Raw genomic sequence first — 15,742 nt, 5'->3', positions numbered from 1 at the left:
ATATAGGGAACATCTGTGCTGCACCATCCTCTGTGCTCTGTCTCGTGCATGGGATGGGAGCAACCATGGCATGAGGATAGTCAGGGAAAACAGCTTTAGCCTGGTCAGCTTGATAGGTTCCTGTTCCTCCCAACTTTGAAGTACAAACAGGACCCCAGGGCCAACTTTGTACCATGTATTTTCATGTGTTTTGATCATGAAGATATTCAACAAAAATTTCCCAGTGATTGGTCTCAGTGTGACAGGACAGGCCCCCTCCCAGGAATTAGCCTTGTTCATAATTTAAAGGAAGTATTCTTGCGACGTGACATTGAGGCCAACCACACCAAAGCCAGCTGGTCTCTGTGTTCTCTCATGACTACTAAGATAATTGTACTTGCTAATTCACTGTTTGAGCCTTTGTAAAATTCATTAAAGCTATTCCTTTTTATCATCATAAATTATCACTGCCATTTTGTCTCTAGTTTCAGATTCAAATTCCATGTTGTGTCTTTCATGAAGCTCTGATGGTGATACATACAGACCTGTGGGTTCAGTTGCTGCTTAAATGTTACCTTCAATAAAAGACCAAAACTAGGCAATTGAAATATAAGGAAAAACAAACCAAAAGGTGAAGGAAAGTATATCTGATCTGCAGTTAAAACATGAAATTTTATTTACTCTTGAACCAAATCATCTTTCAGACAGGGTAGGCTGCCTAAGGACACTTCAGAACTTGCCAAAAAACCTAACCACCACCCTTATGGGCGGCATGGAAGGAGGCTGAGCAGCATGACATTTACACCACGCTGCCATAAGGGGTTGGCTCCTGTGTAATACAAGGGAGTCAGCCATATGGTTGCCACAGATCAGAAATCGTCAGGTTGTCATTTAAATGTTAAACTGGGTTTTATGGAGACAGCTTAGTGGCTGCTTAGGGAGTTTGATGAGCAACACAAAGGCTGGTAGAGGGCCTCTGCAGGTGTGAACTCACAGCAGTAATACCCAGAGATCTGAAGTGTAAGCCCTCGCTAAATCAATTACTCTCAAAGAACATTTTTGGCCATAATTAACAATGCATTAATTGCTGGGATTGATCTAGTTTCAATTTTGAGCCTCTTTCAGCTTCAATTCCAGTTTCCCAAAGTGGATCTGTCTGTTTATACAGTGCATTTGTACTGATGTTATTTTGCTGATTCAATCTTTCTGTGAGCAGAAGTGAATGTCCTCTTGCCTGGGAGAGTGCATGACCTCAGACATCAGACTATGCATCGTTTCTGCGACTTTCCGAATATCTGATCTGAATGGTACAAACCAATCTCTACTCTGAAAACATCTGTGGTGTGAACAAAAGTAGAAAGCAGTTGTAATGGCATATAATAGTATTGGAGCTCTCTTTAAACAATTTTTTGTCTTGTAATGAAGATGAATTTGGAGCGTTTTTATAGCTTCTGTGATCTTGTTCTTCAGATTAAAAATGACTAACTCCAAATTTATTTCCGACACAGCAGTGCTCAGTAAATGATATATTATTGCTACTAAACTAGAGCACAGGAAATACCAACATGTTTAATTTTCAGGGATTTTTTATGAAGTCTTTGAGAAGAAATACCATGTCTGCAGAGCTCACTGCTGGAAAAGATCAAGTGGGTTACACTGTGTCTTTCAGACAAAGCAATGCACTGCAGTGGTCCAAGAGCACTGTGCCCCACAGCCCTGAGGAGCTTATGCCACTCTTGCCTGGAGAGAGAAGTGACTGCAACCCCTAAACCTGGAGTGAGCTACCCAAAGCGCAGGCACGTGTAGCTCAACTCCTTCTGTACCTTTCTTCTTGCACTGCTACTCTAAGTCCAGAAGAATAAAAGCATGAGAGGTTGTGCCTCATCTGTGAAGCAGACCCTGAGACCTCAGTGCTCTGAGCAACGAGGCTGTGATGGGTTTTTCACCTCTCTGTCCCACAGCGTTCTGATAAGGACAGCCTAGCCTCATGTTGTGAATGCGTACTATGCCTTAGTAGGCAACCCCTCCTACTTACTGATATTTGTTTTTCACAGGCTTATAAATACGCTGAACTGAATTTCCTAAGATGGAGGTAAGTGGTAAGAGAAATCATGCTGGGAAAACAGATATCCTCATGTGCCAGTGAGGAGGTTTTAATCTGCACTAGAAATGAGTGAAAACAATAAGCACCATGCACCACTTAAGCATGAATTATTTAAGGATTTTTCTCTTCCACTTGGTGTTCTGAATTCTCAAGAAAAAACAAAGAAAAGTAGGCCAGAATAGAGGAGGGGAGCAGATGGGAGCAAAAGGATGAAAAGATACTCACTGTGGCACGATTATGATTTGAACAAAGCAGATGAAGAGGAAGACTAGGGAGGCACAAGCCACGTAGGCTCCAAACCTGTCATCCACCTGCTTGGAGTACTGCAATAACGCAAACAGGGTTATGTTAGTGTGAAATTTCACTGGCTGCCTTCTCTCCACAAAAACTTCTTACTTGGCTTCCCTTTAGGTCCTTGGAAAGCAGCACTGGCAGGAAATGACTAACAAACTCCTCTTTTCCCTGGGCAAGCTGTAAGGGCTTGAACAGACCTAAAGGCCAGGGAACAAACCCACACAGCTGGGTGGAGAGAGGATTCGCCATCTGCCCCTTGCATGAGAGGAACAGGAATGGATTAACTGGGACCAGGATTCTAAGTCACCATCGTCACACCTAAATTTCTTCCATGGGAACTTTCCTCCAACAGGGATGAATGTTGCTAATGAGAAAACCTTGTATTTTGTGTAGATGGCTTGGCTTGTTCTAATGATAGTGTGAGGATGCTGCGGTTTTCACACAGTCACTCCTTCCAACTACTTGTCAACATATTGGTCACATGGGAGCTGCATCCGATTCCCAAAGATGATTTATTTAGCTTGAAGCATGGTTCTCTGTACAGACAGTCTCAATGTTTGAACCACAAAATAAAAGGTGCTCAGAACAGGTGAACCGCTCATTTCCCTAGCAGTTTTCAGCTATAAAATGGGAGAGAAGGAGTGGGGGGAAATTACATGCTTGAGCTTTTATCCAGTCACACACTGGTTCATTGAACACCTGTAAATCCTGCAAAGGTATGCTTTTGCAATAGGTTGTAACTCCTGTCACTGAAAGAGTGTTTCTAAATAAAATGCTAAAATAGTTAGTGCAAACTTAATTACTGAAGCTTTTTCCATTGAATAATGAGTTTAACCTGAAGACCACTCAAGTATCCCAAGAATCTGTGCTTGGATAAAAAAAAGAAAAAAGATGACTTTGACTTTCTTTGGAAAATTAAAAACAACAGTTTATATAGTACCCTTAATAATAGCATCTGGGTACCTCTGGACTTAACTGAATTTAATTTGCAGCTATCTAGAGCTGATTTTTTCTCTATTATACAGACAGAGAAATTGAAAAGATCTTTGCCTCACAACAATGATATTTAAAACAAAATCAGGAAGCAATCAGCTATTCGGGAGCCCTAGGTCTGTTACTCCTCTTTCTCACATTTGTGAGACAGAGAACCCGACTTGTTGATTAAAATGGCTTCCCAAAAATGACCAGAGTATGAATTGCATCCCAATGAACCTTAGTGGCACCTGGGGCTCCCTGGGGGGGGAAAGGGCAGAGTACAGCCCCTCCAGAGGTGATTCGGAGCTTAGGCAGGTTTCTCCAGTACTTTGAGGGACATAAGGGCTGACTGCAATCTCAGTTTGGATGCCTCAAGGTCAGAGAAAAAAATCTGGTTTATTCTGGATTCCCTTTACAGCTCATCATTGTATATTCATGTGTGTCTAACAGAAATGGCTTGGTTTTCCTGCCCAGTGCTCCCTTCAGATGACTGTGGCTTTCTAGGGACATGGGGATATTAAGGCTTCTATGAAGAACCACGGATTTTTTAATATCACAACCCTACCTCCAACACCTAAAACCTAGCTTTAACTATAGATATAAAAGCTTTACCTTATGCAGGAGTATTAAAACTCATAACAAGCTTGACTGACATACTGCAATGATTTTTAGACGTTACCTTTTTCTCCAAGTCAGGCTCCCTGAATGTTAAGAGGAACTTGCGCACGTGCTCAGAGCGTAACCGATCAATACTTCTGGCATCGATGGCACGGCCCAGAAACTCATCCACTTCGTCTTCTGGGTTCATACTTTCCTGTGTATTCCTGAGGATGTCACAAAAAGGAAGCATAAGAGGACAAGATAATTTTCTCCTCTTCACCATATGTTATCATTTCACTGTATAACAAGCTGGAGGTTAAAGGCATTTTGCTTATGACAGGGTTGTGGTTTAACCCGGCAGGCAGCTAAACACCACACAGCCATTCGCTCACTCACCCCCCCACAGTGGGATGGGGGAGAGAATTGGGGAAAAAAAAAGTAAAATTCATGAGTTGAGATAAACACAGTTTAATAGGACAGAAAAAGAAGTGAAAATAATAATAATAATAATAATAACAACAACAACAACAACAACGATAAAAAGAATACACAAAATAAGTGATGCACAATGCAATTGCTCACCACCTGCTGACCAATGCCCAGCCAGTTCCCAAGCAGTGGTCACCACCCCCGCCCCCTCCCCACAATTTATATACTGAACATGATGTCATATGGTATGGAATATCCCTTTGGCCAGTTTGAGTCAGTGCCCCCCCCCCCTCAGCTTCTCACTGGCAGGGCATGAGAAGCTGAAAAGTCCTTGACTATGTAAGCACTACTTTGCAACAACTAAACCATCAGTGTGTTACCAACACTATTCGCATCCTAAATCCAAAACACAGCACTATACCAGCTACTAGGAAGAAAATTAACAGGACAGACAGCTTCAAGTTGGAAACGGATTATGAGCTGAGAGGAAAATGGTATTGGCTCTAGAGCTCATTGCCAGTTCTGAGTCCATCAATGGAAGGATTTGATTTACTTGCCCTTTTTCTACACTACACCCACTTGTTTTCTTGCCTTGCAGTCTCTTTACCATCCTTCATTCTCTAAAACCAGTCAGTAATCTCCTTCCACTAGTCCTCTGACTTATTCTTCCCTGCACTGCCGTGCTGTCGTAGTTGTTAGTGCCTGAACTGGCAAAATGATTTATGTAATCAGACATATTTCTTGCTTCCCAATAATAATTTCTGTATATATTTCTGTGAAAATTTCAGAACTTGAACAATTCTCCATTTTTGAGAAAAAGTTGTTCACAGAATGAACATACAGGGAAAAAAATGTGGCCTGACGCCCCACTGCCTCCCCATCATGCAGTTATTTATGAGTATAAAGCATAAACGAGAAAAAAATTTCTGTTTACAAGATATTTACTTAACTCAAGGAAAGGTTGCAAAAGAAAAAAGTAGCAAAAAAAAAATTAAAAAATTAGATTCTGCTTTCTAAATATGTGGAACAAGATTTCTAAAGTGCTTATAATCTTTAGTATTAACGTGTTTCTGATGCTCAGCTACAGCTTCAGAAAGATGAGGATAATTTTCAAAAACTGTTGAAAAAAAAACCACTGAAAACTTAATCACCCTGAGGCATTTTGCACTGAGGATCAGGAAACCTGAAGCACCTCCCCAAACTCTCTAGTTATTTTAAAAATCTAACATGATTTTAATGACTTGATGCTGTCACTTTAATGGCCTGCCTTAAAACTAGCTATAGGCAGAAATTAAAAGCTATTCCTGAAGTGCTGTTTTTCTGCTCTGCTTGCATGATTGCCAAGGTTATCCACGGGATTTGCCAATAGTTATCCATTGGATATGCACTGTGGCATATTCCAGTGGACAACTATTTCTATGTGCAAACCCCATGATGGTGCAGCAACTTACAGCTCATGTTGTGTGACCTTCACCTTAGGCACTCTGGAGAAAAAATCCCGAGGTCTGACAAGCACGATGAAAAGCTACACTGCTTTATTTTCTCGGTTTTATTTGTACTGCATAACAGTGCATAATGCAGAAATGCTGTGTTGCAGCCAGTGAGCCCCTACAGGTACGACTGTGCGCGGAGACCACTCAAAGCAGCTTACCAACTAGAATCTGACTCTGTTTTAAAAGTTAAAGGTCCCTTTCCAAAAGAAAGGCTCTCCAAAAGCTTTCTGCAAAACTGGACCAGATTTCAAGAAGCGCTCTGTACAACAACTCTACCATGTACCTCTTGCCAAGAGAAAAATAAATCAGGTCCATCTACTTGCTTCCATTCCAACTCCCCTCACCCCAGCCAGCGAGTTGAATGTGTCTACACCTCACCTGGGTCATGACGACACACCATCGGCATCTATTTAGTGACCATATGGCAATTGCATATTGTAAGAGTTTGGTTAATTGTGCAAATTATCCTGGCTATAAAATCAAGGTCTTATCTCTATTTTTGCTAATCTTAATATTTCATTGGGGTTGGGGAAAAGAGTTTTTTATTTTTGGGCTCTAGTGACTTGCGGAAACATCCCTTGTCTCACTAGAGTTATTTATTTCCTTGAACTTCATATATTCCACTTTGAAATTAAAAGTGGTTTTGTCCCTAGAAGGACAGGACATTCACTTTACTTATAGATGCTTCCTTAGAGGAAGCACATCTGCTTAAGCATTGAAGACAATGCTGCTTATTTTCATTCAGTCCTCACAATGTCTTCTGGACTCATAAAAATGAGCAAGGAAATCATTAGGCTTCGTATTTACAGATTGTCTTCCAAGATCCTGCAAGTTATTTACACATTTGGGTCATTCACATTTAGTCATTTCATACCACATACGAGAGAAGCAATACGTTTTCCCCTAGAACTGAAGCAAAAGAGTCGGTTCAGCATCTTGGCAAACCTCAGTTAAATTTCAAGTTCCAATCTAAAAGTGTCACTCAGGAAGATGCGAAGAGAAGAAGGAGCTGCCCGCTCGGGCTTTGGCCTCGGCTGCCTCCAGTTTTGTAATAGGTCATTATACTGCTGAGGGTATCTCTAACACTACAATAACTTCTGTGGCAGATTCTGTAGAAATACCCCTGCAGGCTTTAAATTGCCTTGCTGGGATATTCGCATTGAGGCAGCCACCTTCACGTAGACTGCAGGGAAGCTTAGTCACCTTGCATATACCTAGCTGCTCGGCTGACTTTCACAGCCAGTTGTACCCAAACTAAATTACTGTACAGCAAGTTTGGGTACGTTTGAATAAATGTAATTTTAAATTGAGATACAAAACTTCCCTGTGCTAAGGAGTGCCCTGGAGGCAGTACCTGTAAGTCAGAGCTGAGGTACTGCTATAGACTAATGAAATTCATATGTGGAAATACTTATTGGTATATTGATATCAAAGAGAAACACCTCTGAAAAGCACTGCTGAGATTTCTCCAAATGCAGTCAAGAGAAAATTGTAGCAAGGGACAGGAACAGCACAAACAGAGCTTGGAGCAACTTTTGCACTCTGCTTGCAAATGTGAAAGCTAGCAATTAACCCAGAGATGCTGGCTTCAGAGTAATCAAAAAATGTTCTGCTGATTTAATTACTTTCTGCAAATGAAGAGTGTGACCACTACCAAAACTACATGTATGCCATAATTTTAAATGCTTCATGTCTAAATTCAATAACTAAATCTGCATTTAGGCACGCTAAGTGTCGGTCCTGTTTTCAGAGATGCGTGGTGCCTACATCTTCCTTCGCTGTAAGAGAAAAGTATTGATGCTCAGTGTTTCTGCACGTGAAGGCACTGGGTTGAGTGCCTGACATGGTTTAGGTATCTGATTTTAACCAACATCATCATGAACATTTTCTGCTAGAGATTTTTTTTGGCCAAATCTTTGCACTTGAGTTAAACAGATTTCTGGATCAAGAAAATCTGAGGCAAATAGTAGCTTCTTTTGGTGCTAAACAGAAATGCAGAAATCCTGCAATCTGTATAAAAAGATGGAATCAGCACTGTAAATGCACAGCTCTTAGCTATTGGCCGAAACAGCTCAAGTAATCTTTTCCATCTATAGGATGGAGGAGAGACATTATGGTCCTTGGAGCAACAGTGGAAATGCTGTTCCTCGCCAGCTGGGTGACTCTGTTGTGGACCAACACTGAGGCAGCTGAATTTACGTTTTCTTGCACAAACTATGAGGAGAGATGATATTTCACGAGGGATACTTAACATTTCTGTATTCCCAAGAATTATTTTGTTGTAATCTGTTCGCTGTTTTCTGTCCAAAGTATATCTAACATCAGCTGAGCTCTCAGCAGCCACAGATGCAACAAGAAACCCTGGTGACTCCCCCTAGACACCTTGTAGCCCCAGCGAACCATCCCAGGGTGCACAGAGCTAAATGTTATGAAAATCAAGTTTGCAGTGAAGGGTAAGGGAAGGAGAGAATGATTCTTAATATTGCCATGTTCAACCTTATCACTTCCCTTTACTTTTAGAGAGTTGCTCTCAATGCTCAACCACCATAATGTGAATTTTCCCAAAGCCGGATGCTTCGGGCCCACAGAAGCATTTAGCTGTCCCAGCTCACAGAGGTCTGCTTAGTCCTGACTGGCAGCCTGAGAAACATAATAAGGAGCAACAGCAACATATTTTAGGCATCAGTCTCCTCTACTGTCATCTATCTTGCTCTGAGCAAGCTTACAATTAATGGCATTCAGTAGGACTGAATGTGAAATTATTCCAAACACCTTCAATACAGGAAATGCTTTTGTTATGTCCAGCCGTAGATGTTAAAAAGTGAACACGGTTGGGTTTTTTCCCTCCAAAAGCAATTTTTCAAAATATCACTCTTGTTAAGTTGTTATTTTAACCAATTTTTTTTTAAAGTTCTAGAGGAAAAAGTAGAAAATGCTGCTTTAATGCTGCTGTATTTTAGAGCATGGAAGTTGGAATCTACTTTTTCAAATAAACTGTCATTTCTGAGTTCATTTTTATATATAGAAATAAGTAATATGTAATAATGACCAATATAAAATACATACAAATAAACTCAGAAACTATATACAGGTTTCAATAAACACATAAATTTTTCTTATCAGAAATGTTCAACTCTTAGACATACTTTACAGGAAGTTTTGTTCTTGGGATATTTTCAAAGCAGCAAACAGCGAAGAATATTGGGGGCAAGGGGAAGAGTAGCAAAAGCATTTTGATTATAAAAGCAAGTTAGAACCACACAAATGAATAAATGTTTTGAGGGCAGCGGCAGTTCTGAATGTACATCAGCCAATCCCGTGCCCTTGACTGGCTGTTCCTCCAGGAGAAACCTCTCGGGAGTCCAAGCATTATTCTTGGCTGCTGGGCATTAATTTTTGTCTTTTTTTAATTTGAGAAAAAAATCCCAAATGTGCAAACATAACAGTGTATGACAGAAGTAAATTTGCTTACTTGTCCTTGGGGTCCTCAAAACCCTGAAAGAAAGAAAAAGGACACAAGGGTTAGGAAACAGGCTGACCTTGAGAACACAAAGTATCCTGAGAACAGCATTTTGCAGAGGAGTTTTCAGGGTGCTCATTTGTTAGGTGTGGACGGATAGGCTTACCCACCCACAGCGATATTTTGTGCTGCCGTGTCACTAGGCAGACAGAGCAGTTTTAGAAAAACACATGCCTTCAGATATAAATTTATGGAAGTGAAGATAAGGGAAATGCTTCAGCTGACTGCTGGCACGCTTTATTTCAGGTGCCTTCTTTTTTGCAGTCACCATGACAACTGATACAATGGAAATTATGGTGATATTATAACTGAGGATGTATTTTACTTGAAAGAAAACTCAGAATGATAACATAGGTCAACTATTGTATTCAACTAGGTTGCACTTCTTTATGTCAGGGCTCGGCTAAGGGAGCTGGATGCATTGCGGCTTTCATCTCTTCAGGCAGGAGGAACCTCAAGGGGTCTCCTTCCTTCTCCCCTCACTGCATGCACACAAGAAGCATGTTTTCTTGAATAAGATTTCAGGAATTATTTATAATATTTGTAATAGCCCAAATGTTCACAATTCCTTCAGGACCACCCAAACTGAGTAAGTGTATGTATTTATGGGTCATCCATAGTTTAAGTGACTAGAAGGCCTCAGAGAAAAATATGTATGGAGGCATAATTTTATGTTTTGCATTAACATACCTAATAGGCCACATTGCATCAAAACGGCCATTTTGCATGGGCTGAGACAAAATCTGCCCTCTGACATCTTGGCTTAAATTTAACTGAAGTCAAGAAAAGTTGTATATTTGACAAGTAGGGTCAAATACTCAGGCACAGAGTTTGTACCCTGTGTTCCAAAACATAAACCAAATGTAGCTGGGAGATAGGAAGAATTCCTTTTGTTTTCCTCCCAGAGATCTCAGGCCAAAACTGTTCAGAGCACGTGAGGATATTCCAGCTGCTGGACCTGCAGCCACTACCAGGCTGGGAGCAGCAAACTGAGATCCATCCTGATGTTAAAAAAGTAAAAATCTTTGGGCAAAAATCTTCCCACAGCTGCCTTGTCCAGCACCATCAGAAACAAGAACATTGACCAGATACTAAACGAGAACAGATTTTGCCCTTGCAACTAGTTAGCAATGTGGCGATACGGCGAGAGGCAGAAGTAAAGCCAACACAGTCTCCCTGAACAGCATCAGCTTTGCAAGAGGGAAAAAGTGGGGTTTGTCACTCAGGTCAACAGCCAGGACTGTGATTCACTGAGAGAGCAATTTCCATTTTTACATACTCCGTTTCAAACTAAAACCACACTTAAAAATAGAAACTGCAACTCCAACTTAACCCATCAGAAATTTAGATAAAGGAAGTCTCAGTCCCATGTAACAACCACCAGCAGATCCAGTGGGAAGAAGGAAATAGTAATGTTGATTCAAAGTTAGCATGTCCAGTTATCCAAGCCAAAAAAAACCATGTACTTTTTGATTTCACATTAAAGAGTGATGAAGCGATCATTCAACTTTTTGTTGTGTGGCTTTTTTTTTTTTCTTTGCTTAATCATTTTACAGTTGTCAGGAATATCTGATTGATTTATTTATTTATCCTTTAAGCAATGCTACAACACAGTGCCGAAACTGAAAGCTCACTGATTAATCATGGAGACAAAATGCTCACTAATTTGTCTGGTGTCATAGTCAGTTAGGCTGAAAATAAAAAAAGAAAAAAAGCTGAACATGAATAGCTACCAGCCAAGAAATAAGGGGAGGGAACCAATGAGAAAACGGCCAGTACTTGCTTATTAGATAGATATCAAGTTCACATTTTCAAGCTTAGCCACATGGGAACTGGATGACTGAGTGCAGTGGGAGAGTCCCCTAAAATGGTCTGATTTTCACAGACAGCTGCGTAACCATTCATCCCGCTGAAATCCTGAAACTAAACACAGATCTCGTACTCCTGCCTTCTAGGTGCACAAGTTTGAGGACACAGGCCAACTGGGTCAAGTCACCAAAACACCTCAGCACGCATATCTGCAAAAAATTCTGCAATATTTCAAGTGTGGAAAAATATGTAGGCTGCATATTTAACTGGTCATCTATATGGGTGATCACTTGATCAACATGGAATTTGATTCTCCCCTGTTTCTCTCCCCCAGCAAAACTGTTATAAGGAAAGTCTCTAAAATAATACAGAATTAATTGATCTAGCTTTTCAATTTAAAATACTAAATAGCGCTTGAAACCCTGGAAATTATTCATGCTGGTAGTTCAAATTAAATTGGTGTTTCAAATTAAAAACTCAGAAAAGGCATATTTCAGGTAAAGGAAAGAAGGAAAAGATTATTACATTTTCCTTCCTGGATCTTCATTTAACAAGGCTAAATATTTAAGTGTGACTTGAACTTTAATTAGAGAGAATCAACTCAAAATTAAATGTAGTAGGAACCTCTTTGAGTTAAGCAAATTAAATTATTCACTTCAAAGTTCCAATTTCATACGAAAGATTCTTCAAGCAGAATTGCCAAAAATGGAATTGTTATGGAGAAAGGTCTGCAGGATTATTTTATGAAAAAAAACCCTCAAACACAGCTTCTTAAAAACTGGTCATTTATTACAGCAGATCTTTCTTATTTGCTCGGAAAGACTTTGCCAGGATACAGAGCAAATATACCCCTAGGATGTGGCTGTGACCAGAGATATTCTTCCCTATCCACTAAAGCATCCGTGTCTCAATCACATACTAAGAAGCCTTTTAAGTGCAAGAGATGATCGCATGCACAGGGTCACGCTGCTCGCCCTATTTTGGGTTGGGAGGGAAATTTCCCCCTGGGTTTTAGTTAATGTGTTTTCACCTCCTCTTACTTCGTGGGCATGCTCAGTCTATTGAAAAATCTGCACTTAACTTATTTCCTTCCCCTTGCACAAGGCTTGGGCACTAATGACACATTGGTCTTTCTTCTTCTCTGCAGCTGGCAAATAGTTTAGTTTCTTTAGGACTCAGATGCTTTGCTCCAATTAAAGCCCTTTGGCTCAGCATAAGGCTGCTCGCATGAATTGCAATGGTCTGTGTTACACACAGGATAAACACTAAGCACAATCAATCCTGCAGAAATATGGTCTGCATGGACTTGTCTTCATTCCTAAAGGACTGCCACACTCATGATCTAGTAGACAAATTTCCAAGCTCAAGCAGGAAAGTGAAATAATGGGGGCTGCTGCTGCGAGGGTGTCCATAAAGCCACTCTCCAGCACCCCCAGTCTCACCCGTCTGTGCTTGCCGCTGGAGGCTGGGTAGCTGGGCTGGGGCTGTACCCAGCCTGTTCGGGTATAGAGCAGGTTTTGAGCTGCACAAAGATATGTCAAGATTGGCACTTCTGCACACACACATATACAGAAATCTGAATGCCCAGAAAAAATAGCTGATAAAAATGAGGTGCCTATCATGTAGGAGAGGGAGAGTAAAGGGTTAGGAAGAGAAACAGCAAGTTCGTGGAGTTAAGTATATAAATCCCCTCTTGACTGCTCATGGATTTGTGCCCAGCAGACTGAAGCAGTGCCGATGGCCTTCTAGGGTGCTATGAAGAAAACGCTGGGAATTGTCAGCATGGATGAAAATGGCAAAAGTGGTGATGGCTACAAGAATCAGACAGATAGGAGTTCACAGGAGTTCAAGAATAGCTCCATAATCATGAAGTAGCCCTTGTTAAAGCCAAAATTCCTTTTCTCTAGAAGGGAACATAAGGCATGAGATAGGTCTTATCACAGTGCAGTACTAATGGACTGCTGCATATAGGACCTCATGCAATTTTTATTCAGTCTCATTTTAAATATCCCTGATACTGGAGTTTTTCCCCTTCCCCCAGGAGGCTGCATTATTCTGCCATCAGATTGCAAATGTAAAGGTAATAACATTTAATAATTGCTCTGAGACTGAGACAGTTCTCTCTCTGACTTCAAGAATATTAACCCAAACTTAGCTGAATCAGCTCCCTTAAAGGCACTAGTACCTACCAAAGAACAGTCCTGCTCTTTATTCTTTTCTACATGAGATTCTTAAAAAAACATATTTTTTATGGCAGGTCAGGTGGCTCTGAATTTACAAGCACTTACTTTTAATGACCGTCCTCAGTGGGAGTAGACATGTGCAGGAGGAAAAAAAGAGGGAATGTTATATTACTGCATCTGTCCCTAAGGCTCACTATTTTATGGGGGATATTTTATGAATATCTATTGTGCTAAAAGCTCATATGACTGCCATCTCTCTGCTTGACTTCTAAATTAACTAAGCACTTTTCTCTGAAGATTAAAACTGATTCCTTAAATAGAAAGATAAAGTGTTTGTCAAAGCCATGACAAGCTGACTGCTATACCATAATGCTTCAAATCAAGAACCATTAGAAATAATAATTCTAACTTTGAGAACATTAGCTGCAATTATTAACATATTGTAAATATGCAAAGAAAAGTGGAATAAACTTTACATCCTTTTAACTTTTCATTTAGCTCCAAAAATAAGCCAGTAGAGGAGCTGATGAGCTCTATGACCTTCTTAATGGCAACGTGGCTGGGAAGCATGGATCCGACCTTAAAAACTTTGCTGGCAACTCCACCAAAGATCGTAAGAGCAAAAATGACAGAGAAACTAATTTTTCTTGCCCTTTTTCCATCTCTAGAACAAAGTTGAAATGGGACTTACATGATGTTAAAGCAGAAGTCGAAAGAACTTTAGACTTGGGGACAAAATGAGCTTTGTAAGAGGTCAGGCCAACTTGCAAAGCAAAGGTGCTTCACAGAGACAGCGACCACGGAAAACAGAAAAGCAGAGTGACAGGCTGAGAGTGGATGTAGTTAAAAACAAACCTGGTTTGGCCCCACCGCAAAACTAATTATTCACATCTGTTTTCAGCAGTGTTATACACTCTGCCTTTGTCCCTGTGGTCAACAAGACAAGGCTACGAAGATAGATGCTGTCAGGTGTAAAAGCAGAAACAAAACTAAAGGACTTCAAAGCAGTCAAGCCAGAAATAACACAATTTCTATACCAAAGTCCAGAAAAAACTGGCACAGAAAATACTAAGCCTCATAGGAAGGATATTTAACAAGCATCTAAGTGCAGAACAACAAACTGGCAGAAAACCAGTTTATGAAACAGATTATATGACGAGTGTGTCTGCTATAGCTGGAACACAGACTAATGAGCTACAAAAAGGAAAGCTGAAATGCTCCCTTTCTGCATCCCACCCCACTTGATAAATAGACTTTCATTCCTCTGCACTGCTCACAGATGGTGAAACCCTCTACTTTGTTCTACTCAAAATTATTTCATACACAGCCCCCAGTAGATTAGTCCCACTCAGAAACTGTCTGACACTTTTTAGTAGTGTCTTGATCCAAACCATCTTTTTCCATATGATTATGATTTACTCTAGAAAAGGGTATTGAATGGTGGAAAAATTATCAGTGCAAGACTTCCAAGCAAATATTAAACTCTACCTAAGTTTCACAAAAGCAGCTGCAGATCAGCTGTTGCATCTCGTTCTTATCCCTCTTTTAAAGAATTTAATCAAGGATGATTGCAAGCCCTGATCAACTAGAATAAAAGTTAGGTTTGCAGATGAGGATACAAAACTGTATGAAGCCTCTGACAATTTAAGCAGTGTACAATGTTTTATATGGCTCCCACTCATTTATATGAGATCACACGGAACATGTGAATGAGGCAAATCCTCTTTTCAGAAGCACCAAACCAATTATATAACATAACTGCAGGATAGAATTCCTCCCCTTGCTGTTTGCGAGCTATCTAAACCAAATTGGCTATATAAAACCCAGACTAGACCAATAATTTCCTCCCAGGTCTATAGCAATACATGGAGATTACAGCAGAAAGGATTGCTCGAGGGTTTCTCCCTGATTGATTATGAGTTCAGGGGATTCTGCATACTACAATAGCAGTGAAAAAATAGTAGGTCAAATTCTTCTCCATTGGGTGCCCCTGTCCAGCTCTGCTGACGTCAATGTTGCTATTACCAGATTTAGCAGATGATTGCTGGAAAAGAGGATAATGGTGACCGTCAGTCAAATAAAACCTTTAGAAGGAGCGTGAACTCTCGGTGTCTCATTCATGGACTCAAATCCACTTCTCTTTGATGGGGCTGCACTATTGACTGAGGAAAACTTGCCCTACTGAGTTTTATTTTAATTTTTTAATCATTTAATCGGTAGAGTTGGCACAGAACCAGCTATAGCGTCTGTTCCTCTGATGCACCTGTTCCCCAATTTTGATTTCCAAGTAACAAGAAAATCTATTGTAAGGGCAAGTTGGAGACATAAAGGGAGTAAGTAAGCTGTATTTGCAATG

General features: G+C 40.4%; 1 protein-coding gene across 1 annotated transcript in view; it reads right to left on the bottom strand.

Moving 5' to 3' along the window:
• The window catches only part of ADCY5 (adenylate cyclase 5), a gene marked incomplete at its 5' end in the record, with an annotated part of 230,089 nt that overhangs the window by 24,397 nt on the left and 189,950 nt on the right, over window positions 1–15,742 (bottom strand). Inside the window, 3 exons of the mRNA XM_075153889.1 lie at window positions 2,309–2,406; window positions 4,032–4,176; window positions 9,347–9,369. Of these exons, the coding sequence (XP_075009990.1) occupies window positions 2,309–2,406; window positions 4,032–4,176; window positions 9,347–9,369 (266 nt within the window). The remainder of the gene's footprint in view (window positions 1–2,308; window positions 2,407–4,031; window positions 4,177–9,346; window positions 9,370–15,742) is intronic.

Source organism: Calonectris borealis, chromosome 6, assembly GCF_964195595.1.
Source record: "Calonectris borealis chromosome 6, bCalBor7.hap1.2, whole genome shotgun sequence".
Classification (NCBI taxonomy): domain Eukaryota; kingdom Metazoa; phylum Chordata; class Aves; order Procellariiformes; family Procellariidae; genus Calonectris; species Calonectris borealis.
This window is presented reverse-complemented; position numbering and strand designations above follow the sequence as displayed.